The sequence below is a fragment of the Ochotona curzoniae genome, unplaced genomic scaffold, assembly GCF_017591425.1.
Source record: "Ochotona curzoniae isolate NIBS_2020 unplaced genomic scaffold, NIBS_Ocur_1.0 contig_883, whole genome shotgun sequence".
NCBI classification, from domain to species: domain Eukaryota; kingdom Metazoa; phylum Chordata; class Mammalia; order Lagomorpha; family Ochotonidae; genus Ochotona; species Ochotona curzoniae.
Window position 1 is genome coordinate 30654281 of NW_024466599.1, and position 16835 is coordinate 30671115.

Consider the following 16835-nt stretch of genomic DNA (forward strand, 5'->3'; position numbering starts at 1 on the left):
CATTAGCACGCTGCCCTTTTTTTTCAAAAAAATTTTATTGGGGCAAAACTACAAAACATTTACAGTACAATGTTAACAGTCACAATTTGTAGTGAACTGATTCCCCAAAATATATTACAACTCAAGTTGACTTCTGGTTACATTCAAACACCTACTTCTGTCGAAGTAGTCCATGAGTAGCGCGGCGCGCCGCATCCACCTGTCTGTACCTAGGCACACCAGCGCGCCTGCTCATTCATCCGCTGTCCAGGAAAGCATGGGAAATGTCCCCGCGCCTCTCTACACGGAAAAAAAAAAACACCCTAGTACAAGTTTGGGAATTCTCTGTAATGACACAAGGCATAGACTTGTCCTGGATACCATGAGCGCGAAAGAGGTGGCATCTTCACTTTCTAGATATAAAAAAAAAAAGTGGTAAAAATCTGTTCCTTTTGTGCAGTTGAACCCATCCTACATTCAGATTCTCTCAAGCACTAATAAACAAAATACTTATTTGGTTGAGGAAGATTTAAGGCAAGTTCGGGCCCTTCCAAAGGCACTGGGAGACTACCCCCCCCCATTATTGCTACAATGTCTGTATATTCAACAGCATATCACAGTAGAACTGGTGAACTAAACAAGACTTTTTTGCTATAAAGTTGGAATTAGAAAAGCATGCCACACTGGAGCCTGCTTGCAGCAGTGTGGTCATCTTTTTCTTTACACCTGGATGGGCTGCAACCATTATACATTCTAAGAAAACTCATAGGATATTCCTCACAACTACTTCCACAGCATCAAGGTAGATTTCCGTCAAGAAATCATGCAATCTTTCAAAATTTACGTAAACAAGGAAAGAAATTAATGAAATAAATATTAACATACAATCTCTTAAATTAAGATTTGTTTTACTCATTTACAATAAAATAACCAAGTGAAGTTACAAAAGGCATATATTACTGTGAAAAGAACATACACTCCACGTTTTGCCGATTAATAATGGCAATCATAATTTAACATAATAAAAGAATATATATCTATTGCTTCTCATCATACTTGATAAATACAGTATGAACAAAATTATCAATGTATACTTTTCACAAGATAATAAATAAGTTAAATAGTTTTCATGAGTTGTGGTGCGAATCAACTCAAAACAGCTAAAAATTCAGCAGTTATTCCCCAACAATTACAAAGCTCTGGCCAAGACTTCCAGAGAGAGCAGACAAAAATGGGTCTAAACTAAACAGCCAGAGTGATGGCAAGGAACCCCAAACCAGTAGGAAACTTTGGAATGCAAGGTTTTTTCTTTCCCCAAATACCTAACTATGCTTAAAAAAAAAAGAAAACCCCATGGGGTTAAGTACGGGTTCCCATCAAGGCATATTCTTGGCAGAGTGTGGGTTTCTAAAAGCTTATTGGTTAGTAAAGGTGGTGGCTGGCTGGTCTCACAGTTGGGGCCTTCGAGGGAGGCAGGCCACATCTGGACTGGAAGGAAGGTATTTCAAGTGAAGACATGGAATGGTGGCTGGCAGCTGCTGGTGTTGGGCTGTTATTTTTTTCCTGGAGCCCCAAACTCAGAGACCTAAAACAGTTTCAAGGTTTTTCTTTTTTTTTTTTGTTCTATTCGCATCACAACTGCCCTGTTGCGAGTTTCTTGTTCATCCATACAAAAAAGTTCGTTGGCTTTTCCGTTGCTCAACAAGACGTGAAACTTTGTAATAATAATAAAAATAATAATAATAATAAAACAAACAAAAAGAGAGGAAACCGAAAAGGGGCGGGGGGAGGAGGTGCAAGCCCCCTCCTCCCTCGCACGGGGAGTTCGAGTCCCAAGTGCTCGGTGGGGCCAAGGCCTCTGTCCGCCCCCCTAAGTCCCCCCCCACCCCTCGGGAACTCCAGCGGGGTGGTGGCGGTGCTGCTGGCAGGGGACTGAGGAGGGGGGCGCGCCCTGCAACTAGCACCCCCAGAGCGGCCTCCCCTTCCCTTCCTCCTCACTGGCGCCCTCTTGCCTCAGTCGTCGGAGATGGAGAGGCGGCTGAAGATGGGCAGGCGGCGGCCAGGGTCGAGGCTGGGCGACTCGGAGCCGCTGAGGCTGCCGGAGCTCAGCGAGCCGCTCAGGTAGCTGTCGCGGTCCGACAGCGAGTCCGGGGGGCTGGGGGGCGCGTCGAACACGGGCGACTCGGACAGGCGGCGCGGCAGCTGGAAGGCGAAGGGCGGCGAGGGCGGCGCGGCGGGGAGGGGCGCGCTGGGCGGCGCCGGGGGCTGCGCCAGGCCCTGCTGCTGCTGCTGCTGCTGCTGGCTGCGGTAGTAGGCGGCGGCCGCCACGGCGGCGAAGTTGTGCGTCTGGATGGCGAGCGGCGTGATGAGGCTGCTCAGCTCCGGGCCGAAGGCGAAGGCGTTGTTGGCGCACGAGGCCGCCGAGCAGGAGGCGCAGGGGCCGCCGCCGGAGGCCAGCAGGTCCTCGGCGCCCCCCGTGCCGTAGAGCAGCGCGGCTGCCGCTGCGGCCGCCGCCGCCGCCGAGGCACAGCACGTCGGGGCGCCCGAGGGCGTGGAGGCCGCCGAGGCCGAAGAGCACGAGGAGGAGGAGGCGGAGGAGGAGGAGCAGGACGAGGCCGAGGAGCAGGAGGGCGGTGGCGGCGTGCGCGACGTGGGGCTGTCGAGCAGCAGCGGGGCCTCGAGGCCGCCCGGAGGCTGGTGGTGGCCGGACGGGAAGCCCGAGAAGCTGAGGCTGTGGTGCAGCTTGGGCCGCGGCTCGCGCGGGAAGCCCAGGTGCAGCGCATCGCGCCCGCTGAAGGCGCGCAGGTCCCCGGAGGCACCGCCCCCCGACGGCGCGGGTCGCCGCTCGTCTGCGTTGTGGATGAAGTGGCAGCGCGGCCCGTAGGGGCAGAAGCCGATGGTGTGGAAGGTGCGGCACAGCTCCGTCTTGTACTTGGGGTGCCGCGTCAGGCTGCGCAGCTCGTGGAAACCGTGCGCGAACTGGCACTTCTCGCCGTACTTGCACGTGCCGCTCTCCTCGAAGGGCCGGCACAGCTCGGTCTTGTAGCGGGTCGAGTTGATCTGGGAGCCGCCGCCCCCCTTCTGCTGTTGCTGCTGCTGCTGTTGCTGCTGCAGGTGGAGGAGGTGCTGGCTGCGCTCGCCGTTCTCGCTGAACGAGCGGTCCCGGAATTTGTTCTCCTTGTTGAGCAGGGCCGTGCCTGCGCCGCCGCCCCCCGACGGCTCCTTGAGGCCGCCATAGGAGGCCGGGCCGCCCCCCGCCGCCGCGCTGCCGCAGCTGCTGCCGTTAGCGGCGCCCGGGAACTTGGGCGAGCAGCTGCCGGGGCTGGGCGCGGGGTGGGCGAGTGCGTGCAGGTTGCTGGCCGAGTGCCGTCGGAGGAAGCCGGGCGCGAAGCCCGAGCTGGGGGCGGGGGCGGCGGCAGCCACGGGCGTCCCCACCGCCTTCTTGTCCAGCATACTGTTCAGACTGAGGTTCGCCAGGGATTTCTCCGTCTGCCAAAGGGGACAGAGAGGAGAAGGGTTGAACAACGGAAGGGAGAGGGGAAGGCAAAGGCACAGCAAAACCCCGGCTTTCTGATAGCCCCCCCCACCCCCCGCTCCACCCCATCTTTTTCTTTTTTTTTTTTTGCGGGTTTTGACTCGGCCTCTGCCCTGCTCCACCCGTACACGCGCGAAAAGCAGCAAGCTGGCGAGGGTGGACGCCGCCCAGCCCTGCCGCGCCGCGCTCCCGACATGTGATCCGCAGCCGGTGGGTCGCTGGGTGGGCGGTGCAAAAACGCCGCCGCCGCCCGGGAAGCCCCGGGCAGCGTGGCCGCCGCAGCCGGCTCGGCAGAGAACTCCACGGCCATAGCCACCGCCGCGGCTCCCTCCCCGCCCACCGGGCTCCAGCACACCGGGCTGCAAAGCTCCGGGGTTGCTCCCCCACTCCAAGAGTGAAGGCGAGGAGCCCCTGCTGGCCCGCCCGCCCGCCTCCCTGCTCTTCCCCCCCGACGCGTACCTTGCACAAGAAGTCGATATCGTAGAAGGCGGACAGAAGTGTGGTCGACATGTTTCTGGGTCCGCGAAAGCTCGGAGGTGCAGGCGGGGAGGTCGGGAGGAGCCCTCGGGGCGGCGCGGCCGGCCTCGAGCCACGACGAATAACGGGGCGAGGAGCGGGCAGGGACCGAAAAGTTTGTTTGGCTGCTGCGGGGCCGAGAGAGGAGAGAGCGGCGTGGAGCAGCGGAGCGGGGGCCGCCCTGGGACTGCCGAGTGCGGCGGAAGAGGAGAGAGAGAGAGGGAGAGAGAAGCCGGGCGCGCTCCGCCGCGCCGCGCCCCGGGGTGCCGGCCCGCCCCGCCCCCCGCGCCCAGCCGACGGCAGCTCGCGGACTGCTGGAACTCGGCGGCCCCCGAGCGCGCGCCCTATATAGAGCCCGCGAGAGCCCGGGGGCGGGGACGGAGCGCTGACCCCGCCGGGGTCTCCAGGCAACGCCGGCTGGGGCTGGGTGGGGGCAACGTCAGGCACCGTCCCGCCTTGCCATTGGCCGCCGCCAATTTTTTTTTTCCTGGGGGAGGGAGAAGGGAGGAGGAAGTAGAGCGGGAGGCTTCGGGGCGGGGAGGCTGCCGGGGCGCCCTGGGCTGGCAGCGCTGGGGAGCTCGGCCCTGTTGGGTGCTGCTGGGTGGCGGCGGCTCTTGTCCTGTGGCGGGGGGGGGGTCCCCGAGTTGGGAAGCCCCCAGCCAGCGCGTTTAGCGTGAGCAGGGCCGTGCAGCCCTCCCCCTCCCCCCCCCGACTTGTCTTTTCCCCGCCCGCTCCTGTTAGGGCCGACTTGGGGAGGGAGTTGTGATCACTCATCCTTAGTTTTTGTACAGGGTAAGGGAATTGCAAAATACAAGCCGCTTGCCAACTGTCGGCGAGGCCCGTCTGGTTTGCAAAGGGTGTTTGGGGGACGGAGGGCGGGGACTCCCGGTGCTGAGTCCCCGACCCGGCTGCACGTGGAGGCGCGGTGGGGGTAGGGGCGGGAGCGGCCACGCGGGCGGCCGCCGTCTTGCCTAGAGGTTGCCCGAGCCCGTTTCTCCGCCCCTCTCCCCGCCCTGGCTCAGTAAACAGGGCCCGAGCGCCCAGGCCTGCCGGGCTGGGCTGTGTCTGAGGACAAGGCGCTGGCTTTGCTAATCACATCACAAGACCTTGAGCCGGGGCCAAAGGCGTGGAGTGGCGCGCGGGGCGTCCCGGGAGGGGGAGCAGAGCCGCAGGCGGGGAAGCAAAGCTGGGTGAACCCTGCAGGCCAGGAGGCCTCCTCGCTCTGCTCTTCCGGCGGGGTCTTCCCCAGCCCTCCCTGGGGGAGGGCGGGAAGGGTTGGGGTGCAGCTGCCCTGCGAGGGTCCCTGCCCAGCGCAGCCTCGGCTGGGGGCGCACTGCGGGCCGCTTCCGTCCCCTGCCTGGCGGAGCGGGGCGGGGTGGGGGAGCACCGAGCCCAGCCAACGGGTGAGGCCGAGCCAGACCCTGCGGCCCCGGTGGGGCACCCCCTTCGTTCACCAGCTCCACGCCCCAACAGCTCGCGTCGAGAAATGGCGGCCTGCCAGAGGGTGCGCCGTGTCCGTCTGAGCCCAGTGCCCAGTGGAGGCCGGTCTGGAGCACTTCCGCGATTTTGCCCACCTGGCAGTCCAGACCCCGACTGGTCCTAAGCGGGAAGATCCAGAGAAAGCACCTGATGGGACCCACGACCCCTTCCTAAACGGCTGTTTACTCTGTTTGCACTCATTCCGTGCCATTGGCTGCTCATTGCGTCAGTTAACCCAGAAGAGAATGAGCTAGGCGGGCCGCTCAGGGAAGTGGCTCTGAACCCAGTGGGCCTTTCCCGCTGCAGCACCCTCACGGCCCCCTCCCCAGCCGGGAGTCAGAGTCCAAGGTCATCTCTTGTGCAGCAGCAGCCGGTGTTCTTGGGGGCAGATCATACGCTTGTGTTTCTCCCGCTTATAAAACGAAAATAAAAATTCATGCTTTACTCATCTCTCACCTTTGTTATGGTGCAAATGAGGTATCTACTGTTGTGTAGATCAACAAGTGCAAACCATCTAAGTTATAAAGCCTAAAAAGAGAGCCAAGCCATGTGGATAGGGGTCCCCGAATCAGCAGTGCAGAACTGGGGGGAACCTAGAGCCAGGAGGGGAGGGGTGCAGGTGAGAGATCTGGAAGAGGTGAATACTTGTGCAAACCACCTGCAGGACCCCACACGGCTGGCCAAGTGTGGTGGACACTGCTTTGCTGAGAGTTTGAGGGTGGCCCGGGAGTCCCGCTTTCTGATGGTGTCCTGGGAAAGCACCAGCAAGGGTGTAGAACAGCCATTTCCCTAACCACAGCCATTAGGTGAGTTAACGCGATTTCAGATACAAACCCAGTGGAAAAGTGTGTTCCTCCTGCCCTCCTGGGCTGGCTGTAGCCAGCGGAGATCCGAATCTGGGGCAATTCCCAGGCAGCCATGAGAACACCCACTGTGCAGGCTTGGTGGAAGGGTTCTGGAGATAAGGCGGGAACAATTTAGGTCCATGCTTCGAGACAGAGCACCTGCGAGTATAAAATATTTCTGTCATTACGTAACTGCTTTTATTTCACTTGAAGTGTAAGACTCGAGTGCACTGGCCTTTGCCAACGGGCTGGGCTTTCTTGATTATTCTGCACTTATCACCGCGTTATGCCACTGAAGTCCCCAGCCTTCTCACCAAGCAGGTCTTAGCACAAAACAAGAAGTGTCAGGCTGGCAGCTTTCCCTCAGGTGTGGGCTACACAGAAGCTTAACTAGGTAATTATTTCAGGATCACAGGGGAAAAAAAAAAGAAGAAGAAGAAAAACCACATTTCGGGCTGACTGGTTGCAGAACCACCCAGGGAATTTCCTGTTCTCTTTAGGACACAACTTTGGATGCTGAGTTCACTTTCTGAAGCCCTTCATGCTTCGGAATGGCTGCATTTTCAGGGGAGGCAACTGGTTTGCCTTTGGGAGACAGATCACGCCACCTGTTCTGCACCAGGAAATGAACATTCTCTTCTCTAACCTGCACTTTCAGACACTCTTGCAAAAAAAAAAAAAATCAAAATGTCCCACTCATCTTAAAATACAGAACCTAAAAAGCTGGAATTGGTTTTTATGCTATCACCAAAAGTCTTTTCCAGATACCTAGTATGAAAAAAAATGCATGTGGATAAGGCTGTGAGCCATCTAAGCTATGAATCTTCGGATAGCAAATACGTGGGAAGCATTTATTCTCAAATTATAGATTAAAAATGTAAGCCAAAGAAAAAGATCAGCAACAAAATGTGTGCAAGGGCGCCACCTGCTGGCTGTGTGAGGAGGATCGGGGCTGGACTTGGAACAACAGAAAACCCTTAAAGTTTCCAGATTAGATCAGTGAAATGGACAACTGTGTTTACTGGTGTCTTAAGAGAATCTTCTTGTTGCAACCAAGCAAATGATGATAAACAGTACAGGCTTCAAGTCGTCATTTATTCTGGCTCTCTTCCCTCAGGTTGCTTCCAATAGCCAAGCATCTATGCTTTCACCAAGTGGCAAAACCAGGTTTCTCAGCATGAGCAGAAGTATGGGGGGTGGGGAGTTAGTGGTGGTGGAGGGAGGCAGTGGTCAGGCAGAACTCTCAATGGCTCTTTGAATAATCACGATGGAATGTTTTGGTTACTGCAGGACTCACACAGGCAGGCACACACACACACACACACACACCCAAAAATCGTTTGTATGAAGTTGAACCTTACTTAATTCTTCCAGGATCCAACACTTGGAACATATTTCTGCTTTGCTAAAATGGAATAAAACTTAGCAACCTGACCGAATGGGCTGGATGCCAATGAATCCAGCCCCTACCTGAGCCAGGACGGGGGCGGGGCTTGTAGGTGGGGCTCCAGTGCTGCCAGCTCTGTGCAGGGCACTCAGAAATTGCTGGGTGGCCGCTGGCTGGTTGTTAGGGCTCCTTCAGGCCTGCAGGTGGCCTGCACCTGGGAACAGTGCAGCAGCCTCACTTCCTACAGTAGCTGCAATAAACTGAATGAATGAGCTGAAGAAATATTCCTTGGAAAGAAGTGACAAGAAGACTAGCCCCACAGAGGCGAGGGAGGCCTGACGGGGAAAACACTGGACTTTCTGTTCAGTGTGTTTGTGCCAGGTTTACCGCGGGAGCCGCTGCAGACCCTCCCCAGCCCCCAGTCTTCTGGCATTAACTGCCCTTTCTCTGTCCAGTGAAGAGTTAGCACACTCGCTTGCGGAGAAGAGCCTGCAGCATCGAGGACCAAGGGGTTCCTTCTTTTCCTTCTAGAAGGGCCAGCAGCTGCAGGCAGGCCAGGGTCCTCTCCTCCTGAATGCGCAGTCTGGTGAACTCCACTGTCTTCACAAACTCCGCGGCAGGTGGCAGCTCTCCGAAGAGCTGAGGAAGGAGATGGCACTGCTCCGACAGCGTCCTCTGAAGGGGACCGAGCCCATCGGGGGCAGGGGGACACCAGCTGGACTTGGAAAGGAGGCTGGAGAGGTGCTGGCAGAGGTGTCTCACGAAGAGCAGGGGCTCCGCCCAGAAGTTGACCTCTGCTTTCTCAAACAGATAGTCATCTCCCACCTACATGGATGACAGAACCACAGGCAGGCTTACAGTGAGTGCTGACAAGCCTGGTCCAGACCAGGCGGAGCTCTGGCAGATGCCCGAGAGGGGGCCCCTCCCCCGGCTGACAGAGGGCCCACTTGGGCCTGTCAACACCCCATGTACACACCACTCGCAGCCTTGAAGGTCACCTTCTATTTTCACTTCTTGTACTTCTCCAACAGACAGGAATTTTTTTTTCCCCCAGACTTAACATGACCTTTGATAAAGATGTGTTTGTGGTTCAAAGCTGAGGTATTTTGGGGGGCTGGTCCTGAGAAGGGGGGTGGGGCTCAACAAGGGAGTGAGCCTCGACCTCAGGTGGCATCCAGAAATCCAAGAGGAGGGAGGAAGGGCATACTCAGGGGTGGGCCAAGGGGCACAGGATCCCCAAGCATAAGATGGCAGTCTTGGAGCGGCAGACCAAACCTGCTGTGATGCTGTTCAAGGTCATTTTCTCATAGACACTTTATCCTGTGTCCGGTTTTCCCATAAACAGGCTGTCTTTGAACTCCTGGCCCACTGGGTGCCATGAAGGCCAGCTGAGTCAGAGGCTGGTGGCCCTGAATTTTACTCAGGATGCTTTTGATACCTGACCTGTGCCACTCTGCCTGGAGGGGGAGGAGGGGATCATGTTTTTTTTTTTTTCCAAGTGGCAAGTTCACTGGCAGGACCCTGAAAGGCTCCATTCTCAGCCTCAACTGTGGCACAGCCCAGGCTAAGTCAGGCTAGCTTATGAGCATCCTCTGTTAGCCCATTCTCAGTGTCCTGGGGGCTTTTGTCAAAGCTGTCTTCCCTGGCTGATCTGAACCCGCAGGGGCGTGCCTGGTATCACAGCAGCACCCAATGTGTGACTTCCCTCTCAGGTCCTGCTCAGGAGTTAAGTGTCCTGAAGTACATGTTCTGTGGGCCCGCCAGGCCCAGCTATGCATGGCAGTGCTGTGCCCTGTGGGGTCGGGACACTGAGACCCTGCCACTCCAGGGCTTACCTGAGGTGTGCTGTCCACATTTATGGTGGTGAGGTCGTCACCTTCGTCCAGCAGCCATCCCAGCAGGACGGGCAGAGCAGCAGCCATCTGGTCCCACTGCTGGAGCAGGTCACACAGCACAGATGGGGCCAGGGCCAAAGCGATGGAGGCGTCTACCTGGCAGAAGGCAAACTCTGCAGAGAGCGGGGAGAAGGCAAGCAATGAGCAGGGAGGCCTGTGGGACTCTGGGATTGTATGATGGGCCCTGGGTAGCATCATGCCACCAGCTGGTGAGAGGAACTACTGTCTGCCCCATTAGAGGGAGGCACAGCCTGAAGCCTATGGACTCTACACCGCACCCCTGCCCCTGCTGCTGGTCTGCCATGGAGCCCAGTCCCATGGCTCTTGCTCCTTCCTGCCTTGGAGAACAGACCCTTTCGGGTACGTAACACATGAAATCCAACACCTTAGGGTGGGTCATCATTGTACTTTGCCTTAAAGGACCAGAGTATAAGCCATAAGTCATACGTTACTTAACTATGGGGATCTGCTTGGAGAAACACATCATCAGGTGACGGGGCCGCTGTGTGAACATCTTGGCAGGCATTCACACGCACTGAGATGGCCACAGTGTCATGAGGCCTTGAACTTCTAGGGGACCATCACTGTACATGTAGCTCATCATGATGGACCCTGAAGGCCGTAAGGTCTCTTACTCCTCCTCAGCTTGGCCCAAGGCAGCCATAAGCAGCATGCAGAAAGATGCGAGTGGCTGTTCTAATCGCACTTGGTTATGGACACTGTAATTTGAGTCTTGTGTGCCACTATTTATATGTAAATATATTTGGTTTTTCTTGGCCACTGAAGAAGTGGCTCCTGGATTGTACACAAGCAGGCAGTAGGCTGGACAGAGCTTGCATTTCGCTGTCCTCTCTTTTGGGGTGAATTCATTTTTCAGACCCTTGTCTTCCTGGCTGCCCGAGGGAGGGGCACTGACCAAGTAGAAGTGGGGTGCAGAAAGAGGAAGTGGGGTACCTTGGGGGAAACCATTGCTTACTTCACTGCTGGCCCTAGACAGGCCTAAATAAGGCTTTGGAGGAAGGCCCAGGGTGTTGACATTTCCGCTAACAACCCTTCCAGGCCACCCTAACCCAGCAGAGGCCTGAAATCCCCCCTACTCAGACAATGGGCCGCCACAGACCCGTCCTGCCCCAAGCCTGCCTTTCTGGAACACACTTCTCATGAGCCCTCAGCTCTTCCTGCTCCACTTCTCTCGCTTAAGCTCACAGGTGTGTCCTTGGCCATGTGGCACTTCTTCCTTCCCCTCGCCCCCACCAGAGACTGCCAAGCACACAGAAGAGGCAGAGACAGGCTGATGCTGTGGCATAGCTAGTTGAGCCTTCGCCAGCAGTGCCAGCATAACAACGGGTGCTCTACTTCTGATCCAGCTCCCTGAAATGTGCCTGGGAGGGCACTGGAGGATGGCCTAAGTGCTTGGGTCCCTCTATCCACATGGAAGACCTGTGTGAAGCTCCTAGTTCCTGAGTTTGGTCTGACCCAACCCTGGCCACTGTAGCAATTTGATGAGTGAAATAGCAAATGGAAGATCTCTCCCTCTCTTTGACTCTGTATTACTATGCCTTTCACATATATAAGTCTCAAAAAAAAAAAAAAAAAGAAGACAGAAACTTTGGAATAGAAGACTTAGCTCCCCAGGGTGCTGAATGAGGTTTGAGGGAGGCTCACTGAGGGGCCTTTAGGTGCCAGGTTCTGATCCAGGGCTCAAGCTCCAATTTTTCCATCGTTTTACAGGCAGGGACTTGTCATCCCCTTTTCACAGGTTGGTACCCAGGGCTCAGAATGGCTAGCACATTTGTACATAGTCCCAGAGTTCCAAGCAGGGTGGGTACTATGGAGAGCTGCCGCTCGGGACACCTGCTTCCCTTGTGGGAGTGCCTGCAACCCAGTCTCACCTCCTATGGGCTGGTGAGGCAGAGGGTGGCCCAGGTGCCTGGCTTTCTGCCACGCACTTAGGAGACGTGGGTGAAATTCCTGACTCCTGGCTTCAGCCTGCTTCAGCTTCAACTATTGTGGGCATTTGGGGAGTGAGCCAGCAGACAGAGAATTCTCTCTGTGTCCCTCTGACTTTCAAACTAAAGAAAAATAAAAAAGATGACTATTAAGGAAATCAGAAATGTTAATGAGATGTATGGTGCTTGCACAGATGGGGAGACTCGGCATCTCCACTGAAGAAATAAAAGTGTTGGGCCCGGCGCGATGGTGCAGTGGTTAAGGTCCTCGCCTTGCATGCCCGGGATCCCATATGGGCGCCGGTTCAAAGCTTTGGGACCCTGCACCCATGTGGGAGACCTGGAAGAGACTCCTGGCTCAGGATTGGCTCAGCTCCAGCCGCTGCGGCTGTCTGGGGAGTGGATCATCGGACGGAAGATCTTCCTCTCTGTATATCCGCCTTTCCATTAAAAATAAAATAAATCTTAAAAAAAAAAGAAAAAAGGAATGAAGGTGTTTATGGTGAGATAAGTGGGGCTGGTGATCCTCCAGCGGGGCCAGCATAAGTTAGGGGCCACAGAGCAAGAATCCAACTTCATGTAAGCACCCAAAATGACTGATGTCATTATCCCCAGAGCCCCAGAGAAATCTCCCAGGGCCCCTGCCCTTTGGTGTCCCTGTTCCCCCGGCTGCTAACTCTGCAGCCAGGACCGAGGATTTGAACTGGGGAAGAGAAAGAGGCAGAGGAGGAGTGAAGGAGTGGAGGGGTGAGGAGGTAGAGAAGTGGGGGGTGGAGAGGTGGAAGGGTATAGGGGTGGAGGGGGGTGAGGGTGGAGGGGTCCAGGTGCATTTTGTCTTAGATTTGAACTGCATGTTGGTCAGGCCTTTGCTGACAAGACATTCATAGCCCGACTCATCTGTGCAGTTCACAACTGACTGTATGGGGAAAGGGTATTAGTAAAGTGACCTCTTTTACCATCCCCCCAAAGACTGGAAAATAGCATTCAACACAGAGATGATGCTCAAAACAGACTTGCTTATGGCTCTGGGGATTATGATATTTTCTTTGATCCCACTTGATTTGATGTGAATGTTAACATGGGGCCTTGGCACCATGAAGGCGTGCCATCAGTAGCGACTGACACTGCTGTGGCTGACAGGCACGCTGCATTCCTCCTGGGCCTTTTGTTACCCTGACTCCCTGACGAGAGAGGTGTCCCTGCGTAACCAATGAGGAAGTTGTGCTAACTGAGAACATGTCAGGGCCCAGTCTGCAGGGGAGGGCAGTACAGAAAGTTCCCCGGCACCCTTGGAGATGAAGTCAGGCTTGCTTTGGTCACTTTCGGCAGGCATTGAAACAAACAAACAAACAAACAAAAAAGTGCCCCAAGCTGGAAGCCCTGTTCTGAACAAAGGTCAGAGCTGCCTGTCTTTGGTATGGTCAGCTGACTTTGGTGTGTTTTGTTTTTTCCTAGGTGAGTCTTCTGAAGATGCGGCCTGAAAGGCCCGTAGAGAAGGGAAACAGAAAGTTTTGCCACAGCCAGGTTCTGCAAAATTATGCTCCAACACCATGAACTGCTAAGTACTAAAATTAAAATAGACATGAGACAGCTGAATAGTAATCTACAGCCATTTTAAGGTGTATAGAACCCAGCTGTATATAAACTAATAATTGTAATGTCAATGTAGAAGTCATAGGATGTGGTTCAGAACTTGTACTCTCTTTTTTTGTTGTTGTTGTTGTTTTCTCTCTCTCTCACAATATCATGTCACTAATTCCAGTAGGTTATAAATTGTTACTGATGTAATGTGGGCTTCATTGACTGGGATGATGCTCTTTCGGCTGTACCTTCAGACCAGAGACTGTCTCCCCATGAAACTGTTGAACTTATCTGCACAATAAGATGCTGGACTCTATGTTTTGTAGATGTTTGCAAGGAAAAAAAATCTCAACTGAATTTGATCTGTGGTAATGCAACAAGATGGAAGAATCCACCATGGGGGGAGTGGGTTTTGGGGAGGGGAGGGGGGAATCCCAGTGCCTGTAAATCTGTGTCTCATGATGCAATGTAATTAAAAAAAAAAAAAAGAAAGTTTTGCCAACCAGCAATATTAGTGCCTGCAGGTCAGCACCTGCTGGGTTCCCAAAGAACACAGGAGCGGTGTGTCAGTGGTGCTGTGCGTTAAGCTGTCATTTGCAGTACTGGCATCTCCTTCTGATCCAGCTTCCTGCTAATCACCTGGGAAAGCAATGGATGATGGCCCACGTACTTGGGCTTGGACCACTCATGAAGGAGACTTAGACAGGGTTCCTGGTTCCTGGCTTCAGTGTGGCCCAGACTTGGCTGCTGTGGCCATTTGGAAAGGGAGCTAGCAAAAATGAGGCTCTCTCTCTGCCACCACCCTCTCTGATGTTCTACCTTTCAAACATATAAATAAATGAATCTATAAAATAGAAGTCCCTGGGGTCACTGAGGCTGCCCAGGGCTGCTGCAAGGAAGGCCAGGCTGGCCCTCCTATTCCATTTTCCCACAATCAGGCTGAGGATGAGGCTGAAGGACTACATGTTAACAGGCACATGAGAAGGGCAGATTTAGGTAGAATTAGAACTAGTGTAACACCAAACCTGCAAGCGGAGGAAGAAGAGAGAGAAATGGAGTGCTGGGGAACAGCAGAGCAAAGAAGGATGAGTTGGATGAGGATCTTCTGTGTGAAGGATCAGATGCATGCTACCAAGGGCCCTCTTGCTAACTGGCCCTGGTGAGGACAGCCCAGCCACAGCAGCCTAGATCTCTCCTGGCCAAATGCCCTGTCAAGGAATTTTTCATTTAAACATGCAGTCCAGCCAGGCTCTCACAGTCTGATGGGTCCATTGGGGAGATAAGAAAGCAATAAGTGTGTTTAGGAATCTGCCGTGTAGCCACCCTAGCCAAAACAACACTGGAGGCCTCACGTTTCCCGATTTCAAAACTTAATAAAATGCTATGGGAATCAAGACTGCATGGAACTGCTATAAAGACAGAACTAAATCAACAGTGCAGAGAAGATGGACATGGACCAATGGCAGAGAGTTTAGAAACACACCCTCATGTTTTCAGATGGTTGGCTTTCTTTTTCTTTCTTTCCTTCCTTCCCTCTCTTCCTTCCTGCCTTCCTCTCTCTCCCTCTCTTTTCCCCTTTATTACTTCCTTCAACATTTAGCTTATCTATTTGAAGCACATAGTTACACAGATAAATCTTCCATCTTTTGGTTCATTCTCTAAATGGTCACAGTGGGCCAAGCTGGGCTAGGCTGAGGCCAGGAGCCAGGAGTTTTTCTGCGTCTCCCACATGGGTGCAGGGGCCCGAGCACTAGGGCCATCTTGTACTGCTTTCCCAGGAGCATGAGAGAGCTGGGCTTGAACTGTTGCTTACATGGGATACTGGCATTGCAGGCAATAGCTTAATGTGCAATGCCACAATGTCAGTCCCCAGTTGAATTTTTTAAAAAATTATTTCTTTGAATTGAGGGAGAGTGGGAGAGATCTTCCACCCACCGGTTCACTCTGAGAATGGCTGCAACAGCCAAGACTGGACCAGGTCGAAGTCAGGAGCTAGAACTCTATCTGAATCTCCCATGTTGGTGGCAGGGGCCCATCACCTGGGAGCTGGGTCAAAGCAGAGCATTTAGGACTTACACTGGTGCTAACAGGGGATGGGTGGCATCACAGGAGGTGGTTCAGCCTGCTGCATCACAATGCTGGTCCCTCAACTGACGTTTGGTAAAAATGCCAAAACAATTGATTCTCCACCAGGGATGCTGAGATAATTGGTTATAGTCACGCAAAAGAAGGGAAGTGGGCTCCTACCTAACACTGCATGTAAGTGCTCAATCAAACCTGTGGCAGGCATTTGGAATGCCAGTATCCCATGTCACAATGCCATGTCAAATCCTGGCTCCTCTGCTTCCACTCTGGCAGCAGGAGACAGCTCAACTATCAGGGTCCCTGTGCCCCATCCGGAAGACTGGGGTTGAGTTCTAGCTTCCTGGGTTCAGCCTGGGCAGCTTTGGCTGTTGCGGACATGCAGGGAATAAACCTATAGTGGAAGCTCTGTCTACATTTCAAATAAAATGGAAAAGCAAGGCATGTCAAAGCCTTAATGTAAGAGCTAAAATTTTAAAAACGAATAAAACATAGGCGTGAATGAATCTGTATGAAGTTGAAATAGTTGCTTAGATGTGACACGGAAAACAATCAACAAAGGAAAAGCTGAACTTTTCACATGCTTCAAAGGGCAACAGCAATAAAGTTCAAGGACAACTCACAAAAGGGAAGAAAATATTTGCAAATTATATCTGACAGGAGACTTGTGTCTAGAATACATAAAGAACTCTTAAAATTCATTGATAAAAGCCCAGCTGAATGTGTACACAGAATATAACCATCTTTGCTAGAATACACATGATCACTGAGGACAGGAAAAGACGCCCCACACCATCAACCGTCTGAAAAATGCAACTCCAAATCACAGAGAGGCCCATTAGGATGACCGTAATAAAAAAAGAAAAGACATGTTTTGGCAACAGTGTGGACTCTGGAATCCTCACAAGTTGCTGGAGGCAATATAAAACTGTACAGACTCTTCAGCAAGCAGCGTCACTGCTCTTCAGTCCAATACAGCCCAACAATTTTGCTCCTCGGAATGTACCTGAGACAGAGAAAACCAATGTCCACACCGACACCTGTCACGAACACAGTAGCTCCAAAGTGGGAGCTACCCAAATGTCCCTTCCCTGAAGAATGAATAACTACAGTGTGCTAAGTCCATACAGTGGAATGCTCTTCAGCACTAAACAAGGTTGAAGAAGTTACGATTCTAGTACGATTCTAGGCAACAGTGGAGCAGCCCAGATCCCAAAGGCTATGGGAGGGAAAGGGGGGGGGGGAGAAATAATTCCCACTAGGTACACAGTTATAGCAAGAGGAAATAAGCCCTGGGACGTGCTGGAGAGCTTTAGGTGGGTGAGGTGTGCTGGGGCACAGTCACGTCCGTGGCAGGTCTGCACATCAACATCCAGCCATTTGGAATTAGGTTGCAAGCACTACAAATCAACATTTAGGATCGAAAGTCTGGTGTCTCCCGCCCTTGCGAATGGACAGCTCATGTGACCCAGGATGGGGAAGCATGCCTGTGCCTTCCTAGCTCCTGCCAGTCACCTCCAGGCTCTCCTGCCTGTCGAATCTCCTGTGGTGCCTCCTTCCTGACTCCAGGAAGATGGGCCCACCCTG

The 16835-nt window shown here is 53.8% G+C and overlaps 2 protein-coding genes across 2 annotated transcripts in view; both read right to left on the bottom strand.

The window, feature by feature from the left end:
* Positions 1–633: 633 nt before the first annotated feature.
* ZFP36L2 (ZFP36 ring finger protein like 2) lies at positions 634–4336 on the bottom strand. The gene is made up of 2 exons (XM_040993164.1): positions 3974–4336; positions 634–3468 (listed from the first exon to the last, which is right to left on the bottom strand). Exons 1-2 carry the CDS (start codon positions 4022–4024, stop codon positions 1993–1995), a joined length of 1527 nt encoding a protein of 508 aa, XP_040849098.1. The 5' UTR covers positions 4025–4336; the 3' UTR covers positions 634–1992.
* A 3067-nt stretch (positions 4337–7403) lies between these two features.
* THADA (THADA armadillo repeat containing) overlaps positions 7404–16835 on the bottom strand; it is a 316968-nt gene continuing 307536 nt past the window's right edge. Inside the window, exons 37-38 of the mRNA XM_040993162.1 lie at positions 9577–9749; positions 7404–8566 (exon numbers count right to left, since the gene is read on the bottom strand). Coding sequence (XP_040849096.1) covers positions 8204–8566; positions 9577–9749 — 536 coding nt within the window. The 3' untranslated portion in view covers positions 7404–8203. The remainder of the gene's footprint in view (positions 8567–9576; positions 9750–16835) is intronic.